This window comes from Triticum aestivum, chromosome 2D (genome assembly GCF_018294505.1).
Source record: "Triticum aestivum cultivar Chinese Spring chromosome 2D, IWGSC CS RefSeq v2.1, whole genome shotgun sequence".
Taxonomy (NCBI): domain Eukaryota; kingdom Viridiplantae; phylum Streptophyta; class Magnoliopsida; order Poales; family Poaceae; genus Triticum; species Triticum aestivum.
This window is the reverse complement of record NC_057799.1, coordinates 609461367-609471304: the sequence shown is the minus strand read 5'-3', so window position 1 is coordinate 609471304 and position 9938 is coordinate 609461367. Positions and strand designations below refer to the sequence as shown.

The window sequence follows — 9938 nt, the reverse complement described above, 5'->3', positions numbered from 1 at the left end:
AAATCCTCCTAGCCACTATTCTACTGTAGTAATTCTCGCTTGGTGTTCCAAGTTGTGAATCAACACAATAGTGATGGTGGTAATTCCTTCTGGCATTTGACCGGTCTGAAAAAAAAAGTGTCACCGCCTTTATAATTTCAGTCTTCATCATATCCCAACTGTGTGGATAAAAATGCGCGGGAAGCAGATCGTAGTCTAGCGCTTTCATTGGACCGATCTGGAAATCGCCGGTGACAGCTAGCATTCCACTGTATTCATCGTCACCAAAATTCCGCATGAGAAGCATGGATGAACAAATCACTTGTACAGTTGTACTATTTGCGAATCCTGGTTAATTACAACCCACACTCACACCAGGCATTGCTCGGAAGACACAAGCATGTAGCTAATTTAGCTAGCCCAAGAAAAAGAAATCCAAAATATCCTAAAAAAGGAACAAACTGAAATTAACCACTACTCTAATTTACTTGAGAAACTCAATCACTGCTACTGCCTCCGAGTCTCGAACGGCTCCAGCGTCTCAGACTCTCAGTAGTAGGCGACGTCGAGCACCGCCCGGCGGTATACCCCGTCATCGCGGCGGCTCCAGACGGGGGCGCCGGGACGGCACGCCCGGCGCAGCCACGCGACGTGGGCGGCGAGCGCGGCGCGGGCGACGGCGCAGGCCTCGGGCAGGCGGCGCGCGAGCGGCAGCCAGAGGTTGAGCGGCCACAGCAGCGGCGCCGAGACCTGGAACACCTGCACGAAGATCCTCGCCCCCGCGAACGCCAGCAGGTGGATCCCCATCGCCACCAGCTAGCTCGACCCCACTCCGCCGCCGTGTGCCGTGGACTGTGCAGCCGCGCGAGCCCCGACCTCTGCTGGCGTTGCGGTGCTGAGGAGGTGAGGAGGCAAGAAAGCAAATGCCGACTGATGGCGTGTCGCTGCCGCGCTGGTGTGGCTCCGCTTTTGCCGGTGGCTGGGCTGGGCGGGGCCGTACGTGATGAGGGTGCAGCCTTCCCCGGGTGCGAGCGAGGGAGCGGGATGGACCTCCCCATTTTGTTGTCGTTGTGGATCAGTACAAGGCCGACAACTTGGTCAGATTTGGATAACGCGACGACGGGGACGTACCGTACCGATCTGCCACTATGTGAAGTTCTAGTCCCTTTTACACTTATGTTGCAGTATCCATGTGATGCTTCTGTTCCTCGCAATCCGGATGCGCTCCTCCGATATGTATGGCTGCGGTAAGAAATACGAAAAAAGGAAAACTCTTCTCTCCACATCTTGATGTGTTGATTGAAGAGCATAGAAGAGACGCACGCGCCTAATTTATTTGGAAGAAACAGGTAGCTCGCTGGAAAATCAAGGGAGTCTCCACTGCCTTCCGACTAGAAGGAATTGCACGCCCTTTGCGTGAGTATGTGGTGCCTTACATTGAAGCTCTACTCCCTTCCAAACTGAATGAACAGTACGTGTTGGTTGGTTAGAGACTAAGTTTGGCAAAGATTATGACATCTAAAGTTAGGCAAGTTTAATCAACTTAGATGTGTATTTGGTTCAAGCCATATCTTAGGCAAACCACACTAAGGTCCCACATCACATACACACAAAAAGTGTGGTAAAATTCCCTTTGGCTTGCTAACTTGTGGCTCTCTTTTTGAAAAACAAATCTTAAACAAGTTTGTCAACATTGTATGGCAAAGTGTGGCACTCATAGGCCTAGAACCAAACAACCCCGTAGTCTCTACTCCCGCCCTTTAATGATGAACTATTCTGCATATAGGATGAACTTTTCCTCGTTGCGATGAACAAATTGACCGAACTAAAGACTCTCTATTGATCAACCGAGTTGCCCATCCATCTGTTCATCGTAATTCAACTGCTCTATAACCCAGGCAAATTATTCTTTTAAAATAAACTAATAATATGCTTAATAATGCAAGAAAATCCCTAGGCACACACTATGACGCTGAAATTTGGCGTGCAATGCAGTCATAAGAAAATTCTGGCCAAGAAAATCCCTAGGCACACGAAGGTCAAGTTCTTCACTCGGCTCGGTTGGCCACTCAAGATAGACTTTGACCGGCCGATAGATTGGCCAAAAGAGGGTGGTCAAATTGTGGTCTTTATCCTATCTGCAGGCAGGAGCAAGAATCCGGGGCGCACCTCTTCTTCAAATGTCGGTTCACTAAGTGCCTTTGGAACTTGGCAAACGGTTGGCTACACCTTGAGAACATCAATACCGATGATTGGCATCAGGAGACCTCTGTTAAGGAGTGGTGGACAAAACGGTCGGATTCCTCAAAAGCGAACAAGAAGGCCATGACGTCCCCTCAGCATGCTCATAGGTTGGACCATTTGAAATGAAAGAACTGCTAGGATCTTCCGCAACAAGAGCGCTCATCCTACTATCTTACTTAACTCCATCAAAGGAGAGGTTCGCCATTGGGTGCGAAAATGTTGGGGCATATAACACCGGAGAGTAATCTTTTTGTGTGTGCCTGTGTGTGGTTGTTGACTCTCTATTCCTCTCTTATTAATTAATACACGTGGCAAATCCATTTAAAAAATAAATAAAAATTCTGGCAGAATCCGACACTTCTAGCAGAGTCCATGGACAGAAAAGGATAAAGATGTGACCGCTCCTGCTCCTCCTACCGATCAATTTTACTCCAAAATCACAATCGAACATGGATATTTTATTTGTTCACGAGAAGATTCCAGCTGTGAACTTCACGGTACGGCGAACGTGGTATCTAGGACAGATTGGAGTCACTCCAAACAAAGGCAGACCAGAAGGAAAAAATAATGGACCCCACCCATACCTCAAACCACACTAAGCCGGATACCAATTAATCATGCCAGTAGGATGACCTGATAATAAGTTGATGAGCGTGAAGGATCTGGCATACATTGTACATGAATGGCATTAACCTGTTTTTTCTATTACGCTTGTATGGTTGCACCCTCTATATAATCTCACAAGTCACTACGAAGTTTACTCTAATTCTTGGCATGGAAAAACAGATGAATCTCCTGAACAAATACTCTAGCGTTGTATTTAAAATGTTGGAGCAAACCAAAGTGAGTTCCAGTGCCCTTTACACGTATCTTGTAGTATCCACTTGGTGCTTCTGTTCCGGGTCCTGTGGTTGCCCTCCGGTGATAGCTATGGCCCCGATAAGAAATCTGAAAAGGAGAATCTCGCTCCCCATCTTGATGTGTTAACTGAAGAGCAAAGAAGAGACACGTCTAATTTATTTGAGTAAATTGCATAAAACCACCACTTTGAGGGCTTGGTTTGCGAAAAACACTAGGATACAGATTCTCTGCAGAAAGCACCACGTCTTGCGTAATTGTTTTGCAAAAACCACTAATCGGCGGATCGGGCTGAGTTAAGTGAGTTTATGACAGGTGGGGCCCGTTTTTCGCGTACGTGGCACTCCAGGCCGTCCCGACAGCCGTTAGACGGCATTAGACGGCGCCGTTCGGGCTCGTCTTTAGTCATCCACTCCCGCATCCATCTCTTTTCCCCCTCCTCGCTCCCGCCGCCGTCGCCCTCCCCCATTCTTCTTCCCCCTCCTCCTAGCTCCCGCCGCCGTCGCCCTCCCCCATTCTTCTTCCCCCTCCTCCTAGCTCCCGCCGCCGTCGCCCTCCCCCATTCTTCTTCCCCTCCTCCTCGCTCCCGCTGCCGTCGCCCTCCCCCATTGGTGCCGTCGCCATTCCATAGAAACACAGAGATGCACAGTCCGGCGAAAGGTGGAGATGCTGGTGGCGGCTGTCCGCCCGGCAGCGCCGCACGTGGAGGAGGACCCGCAGTGGATCTAGGCGAGCTATGCGCGAGCTCGAACCCTAGCAAGCCGTCAGAGGAAGAGGAGGACCCGCAGTATTCGATGGAATACAGGGCGGCCAGAGCATTCGCCGCGGCGGTGAAGGCCAATCCGACGGGAAGCCAGCACATCGCGTCATCCTTCGGCGGCGTATAGTGAGATCCACTTTTCTTTGCTCTTCCCTTCCCATTCTCCATTCAATTGCGTTGCGAGGGTACTCCTAGGGTTAGTGTTCATATTGTTCTATCCTATTAGATGCACTACAAGTGTCAAATGTTGTGATTTTGTTGTCATGTGCCCTAGGACATTATTTAGATTAGTTCAGATTATGTGCTTTGTTTGTCCTGTGCCTAGGGTTGACATTTTTAGATTAGTTCTGATGTTGTGCTTTGTTTGTCCTGTGCCCTAGGGTTTACATTTGGTTATTAGTTTTATTAGTGTTTCATTAGTGCTTTATATTATTTGCAGTCTGGATGATGAGGTTTGGGAATTGAGGATGCATTTCCATGACAGAGACAACATTGAGAGATCTATGATGGTGTCAGACATAACATTTTACAACCTAGTAGCACTGATAGAAACAGAAGGTTATGGATTTAAAGATTACATGTACTATGTCAGGGATCCTGGGCTAGGGATAGAAGGAATGGAAGAAATAGATGATGATGACAAGCTTGAGGAAATTCTAGACAACATAGCATTGCAAAATCAGAAGATATTGAATGTGACAGTTGTTAGGGCCAGTTCTCTCAATGCTGCAAGTATAAACACCAGCTCCAATGTTATTGAGCAGCAAATCCCTCTAGAAGAAATTGGAGAGCCCAAACTGTATCAGATAGATGAAGAAGGAGTGCTGTTCAGTGCACCAGATGTGCATGTAGCAGCAGCAAGTTCAGAAGCAGCAGAAGTGGAGCCAATGCCCATACAGTTTCAAACACAGCATAGCACCAATTTGGAGGAGCAAGTTGCTTTAGGTTATGTACAAGTGGAAGAAAATCATGTATACAGTTCAGAGGAGCAAATGGAAATTGAAAAGGTTATGGAGGAGACAAGGAGGAAGGAAATTCAAATGTTTAGAAAGAATAAGAAAAATAAAGAGAAGGTCACTTCTGTGAAGAGAAAAGCTGCAGTGATGGATAATGAGGAGGACAGTGATGATGATGATTTGGAAGAATATGGTGATATCCTTGCTAGGCTTGAGGAGATGAAAAGACAGAGGGAAGATCCACTCCTTCATTTTGAAGGGGACACAGATGTTGAGGAAATGTATGAGACAGAGGAGGAGGATGCACTATATGAGCCTGAAAGTGAAGAAGAGGAGGAAGAGGATGAAGAGGATGAAGAGAGTACTCTGGAGGAAGAGAGTAATCTGGAGCAGGAGCAAGATGGACAGAAGAAGAAAAAGAAGAAGAAACACAGAAAAGGCCCAACAAGCAGAGGACATGCAAGTGTAGAGGAGTTGTTAGAGGAGGACTGGATACCATCTTCTGATGAAGACAAGAAACCAATGGACTTGGGTGTGGAAGATGATGATGGTGCAGAGGCATTGGCATATGTTATGCCCAATGGCAGGAAAAGCAGAGCTAAAAAGATGAAGGAAAGGTTATGGTATGATGAGAAGAGAGCTCACCCAGCTGAGCAATTTGTGAAGCATCTTTGCTTCATTGATGTGTACCAGTTCAGGAATGCACTTCAAACAATGCACATTGCACAGAACAGGAACTATGAGTACCATAGAAATTGCAGTGACAGGGTTATAGCACAATGCATAGATGAGACATGCCCTTTTTATATAGCAGCTTCTCAGATTGCAAATGAGAAGACTTTTACCATAAGGAAGCAGTATGTGGTGCACACTTGTCCTTCTGTGTCAGAGAACACAAAAGTTACTGCTAAGTGGGTTGCAAAGTTTTGTGAGGAAGCAATCAGAAATGACCCATGCACAACAATCACTACTATAATTAACACTGCAAAGAGCAAGTATGGAGTGGAAATATCAACCCACATGGCATACAGGGCTAAGAAGGCAGCAAAGAATGTTGTGTTAGGAGATCAGAAGGCCCAGTACACCAGGATTAGGGATTATTTGCAGGCTGTGCTAGATACTAATCCAGGTTCAAGGTGTATAGTGACAACAAGACATTTGAGGGAGCATCCAAGCACAAACCCTAGGTTTCATGCATTATTCTATTGCCTAAATGGATGCAAAGAAGGGTTTCTCAGTGGCTGCAGACCATTCATAGGTAATTCCTTGGTATCTAATGTGTGTTTGAATAATGTGTGTTTTCAAATAGTTTGCCTAATGTGTTAACTTGTTATAGGTCTGGATGGATGCTTCATAAAGCTCACTACTGGTCAACAGATCCTTGCTGCTACTGGAAGAGATGGGAACAATAATATATTTCCCATTGCATTTGGAATTGTTGATAAGGAGGACACAGATTCCTGGACTTGGTTTCTGTATCAGCTGAAGGTAGCACTAGGTGGCCAATCTGGGAAGTTTGGCAACTACACAATAATTTCTGATAGGCAGAAGGTAATGAAATCCACTTGTGCTAGCTTTCATTTAGTTCTTTCTAGTAGTTAGTTGCATTTAGGTGTAGCTACTTTTTGTACACAATCAGTTAGTTCTTTGTAGTAGTTACACAATCATTTAGGTGTAGTCACTAAGTTAGCTTTACTTAAATTCACACAGGGCCTGCTTAAAGCCATAAACAGAGTCTTTCCCAATTGTCCACAAAGGTTTTGCCTCAGACACATTTACCAGAACTTTCAAAATGCTGGGTTTAGAGGGCCAGAATTAAAGAAATACATGGATGAAGCAAGTTACTCATACACTGAACATGGTTATAATGTTGCAATGGATGAGTTGAAGAGAGAGTGTGAGGCAGCATGGGCTTGGCTTAGTAAAATCCCAAAGCACACTTGGGCCAGACATGCCATGGACACAAATTGCAAAACAGATTTAGTAGTTAACAACTTAAGTGAGGTTTTCAACAAGTGGGTTCTAGATGTCAGGGCTAAGCCAATAAGGACCATGGTTGATGGAATTAGAACAAAATTAATGGTCAAGTTTAATGCAAATAGAACCAAGACTCAGACTGTCAGATGGGAGATTTGTCCAACATATGCAGAGAAATTGGAGGAAGCAAAGAAGTGGTCTAGAAACTGCCAATCATTGATGGCTGGCCCCAACCTTTACCAAGTTACTAGTGAGGAAAGAACATATGCTGTCAACCTAGCACATAGGACTTGTGGTTGTAAGAAGTGGGATATGACAGCAGTTCCTTGCAATCATGCTGTTTCTGCTATACACAAGGCTAAGCTTCAGCCAGAGGACTTTGTTGATGATTTCTTCAAAAAACCTATGTACCTGGCAGCTTACAGTCCTATAATATATCCTGTACCTGGCCCTGACATGTGGCCAAGGACAGATAGTTTGGACATTGAGGCTCCTGTTTTCAAAGAACACAAGGGCAGAGCACAGACTAAGAGGAGAAAGGGCCAATTTGAGAAGCCAGCTCCCAAAGACACTTCAAGAATGGCCTCAATTACCTGCTCCAACTGTAAAAAGGTGGGCCATAGGTACACCAATTGCCATGATGCTCTAAAGCCTGCACTTGCTATGAGAAAGAACAAACATCAGGTAACCACTCTGCTATGAGAAAGACTAAATTTGTTGTTACTTTGTTGCTTACTAATATTAAACTACTTGTTTCATTGCAGCCAAGCACCAGCTCTTACCCACCTGATAGTAGAAGCACACCAGCTCCAGCAAGGACTGCAGCCTCTGCTGTTGCCACTGCTGGTGGATCATCAAGGAGGGCAACATCTGCTGCTAGTCCAGCTCCAGCAAGGACTGCAGCCTCTGCTGCTGCCACTGCTGGTGGATCATCGAGGAGGGCAACATCTGCTGCTAGTCCAGCTCCAGCAAGGAGGGCAACATCTGCTACTGCTCCAGCTAGGAGGCAGCCAGCTGCTCCAGCTGCTCCCAAGGGTAAGGCAACAGAATCTTCATCATCTGATCCCAAGAGTAAGGCACCAGTTGCTCCCAAGGGTAAGGCACCAGCAACCAGATCTTCATCAGCTGCTGCCAAGGGACCAAGGCTAGCTTTCATGCCTCCAAGACCAAGTGATGGTTCCCAGAGAGTCAGGAAGCCCAGCAACAAAATGAAGGATTACTTGACTGCCTCTGGTGCAAAATGGTGATGATGGTGATTTTGTTGTGTTGATGTTGTATCAAACTATGGCATTTTGGTTGTGTTGTGAACTATGTTGTGTTGTTCTGCTACTCCAGTTATGCTACTCCAGTTATGCTACTCTGGAATTCTATTAGTCCTGTGATGATCAATTTGTGTCAAACTATGGCATTCTAGTAGTACTGCTGATGCTGTGATACTCTTGATGTTGTGATAGTCATGATGCTGTGATAGTCATGATGCTGTGATACTCTTGATGTTGTGATAGTCATGATGCTGTGATAGTCATGATGCGTCGATAAAAAGCCAAAAACCCTAACTTGGCCTACTTGATGCCTCGGCGTCGATAAAAAGCCAAAAACAACCCTAATTGACCCTACTTGATGCCTCGGCGTCGATAAAAAGCCAAAAACCCTAACTTGGCCTACTTGATGCCTCGGCGTCGATAAAAAGCCAAAAACAACCCTAATTGATCCTACTTGAAGCCTCGGCGTCGATAAAAAGCCCAAAACCCTAACTTGGCCTACTTGATGCCTCGGCGTCGATAAAAAGCCAAAAACCCTAACTTGGCCTACTTGATGCCTCGACATCGACAAAAAGCCAAAAACAACCCTAATTGACCCTACTTGAAGCCTCGGCGTCGATAAAAAGCCCAAAACCCTAACTTGGCCTACTTGATGCCTCGGCGTCGATAAAAAGCCAAAAACCCTAACTTGGCCTACTTGATGCCTCGGCATCGATAAAAAGCCAAAAACAACCCTAATTGACCCTACTTGATGCCTCGGCGTCGATAAAAAGCCCAAAACCCTAACTTGGCCTACTTGATGCCTCGGTGTTGATAAAAAGCCAAAAAACCATCACTTGACCCTACTTGATGCCTCGGCGTCGATAAAAAGCCAAAAACCCTAACTTGGCCTACTTGATGCCTCGGAGTCAATAAAAAGCCCAAAACCCTAACTTGGCCTACTTGATGCCTCGGCATCGATAAAAAGCCAAAAACCCTAACTTGGCCTACTTGATGCCTCGACATCGACAAAAAGCCAAACAACCCTAATTGACCCTACTTAACTCAGAATCATTAGTTGAACAGGAACATACTAAAGCAAAAATCATCAATTGCAAACAGATTACTTAAGATAACATTAACCAGCTCTAAATACCACCAAATTCAGCACTAGTTCAACTCCATACATAATCATAGTTTGACATTCAGCACTAGTTCAAATAGCACCACATTCAGCACTAGTTCAAATGCAAACATCTTTCTTAAGATTACATATCCATAGTTCAGGAGTACTCATAGTTAATAGAATTTAAACTACTATCATTACAACAAATGCCAAACCACACCCTGCAAAAGGTCAGCAAATGCCAAATGATATTGCCCATTCTTCTCTTGCACTGCTTATCCATTTATGATGGCCTTGATCCCCTCCAGCTTCACATTGCTCTCTTCAACTGTCTTCTTGAGCTCATCAATGTGGATCTGCAAATTCTTCTTCTCTTCAGCTAGCTTCAACTTCATGTTCCTAATGACAGTACCTTGAGCAGCTGCTATGTTCTTCAAAGTGTCATACTTCTCCTGCAACTTGGTTGTTTCAGCATCTTTCCTTTCTATCACTGCCCTCTGCTCCTGGGCATCCATAAGTGCATTGACATCTTCAACCAACTTCTCATAGCTGGCCTGGAGTTTCTTCTTCTCTTGTGTCAGGTCATGAACAGTAAATGAATGCATCAGACATTGCTCATTTCTGTCCATCTTACTCTGTTCATACATAGACCACAACTTGGACAGTGCATTCTCAAGGGTAGTGGGCCAAGATGGATCAATCCATTCTACTAGTCCACAGTTTTTACCTTCCTGAAAAAAGAGTATTAACAAAATGAATTACATAACAGTGGCTTGCTTACAATGATAGGCTAGATT

General features: G+C 45.3%; 1 protein-coding gene across 1 annotated transcript; it reads right to left on the bottom strand.

The window, feature by feature from the left end:
• Positions 1–289: 289 nt before the first annotated feature.
• Positions 290–1030, bottom strand: LOC123050374 (uncharacterized). The gene has a single exon (XM_044473178.1). It carries the CDS (start codon positions 784–786, stop codon positions 529–531), a length of 258 nt encoding a protein of 85 aa, XP_044329113.1. The 5' UTR covers positions 787–1030; the 3' UTR covers positions 290–528.
• Positions 1031–9938: the final 8908 nt, after the last annotated feature.

What these genes read in the sequence shown, in the direction of transcription:
- LOC123050374 (XM_044473178.1), bottom strand. Translation starts at nt 786, where the DNA reads ATGGGGATCCACCTGCTGGCGTTCGCGGGGGCGAGGATCTTCGTGCAG.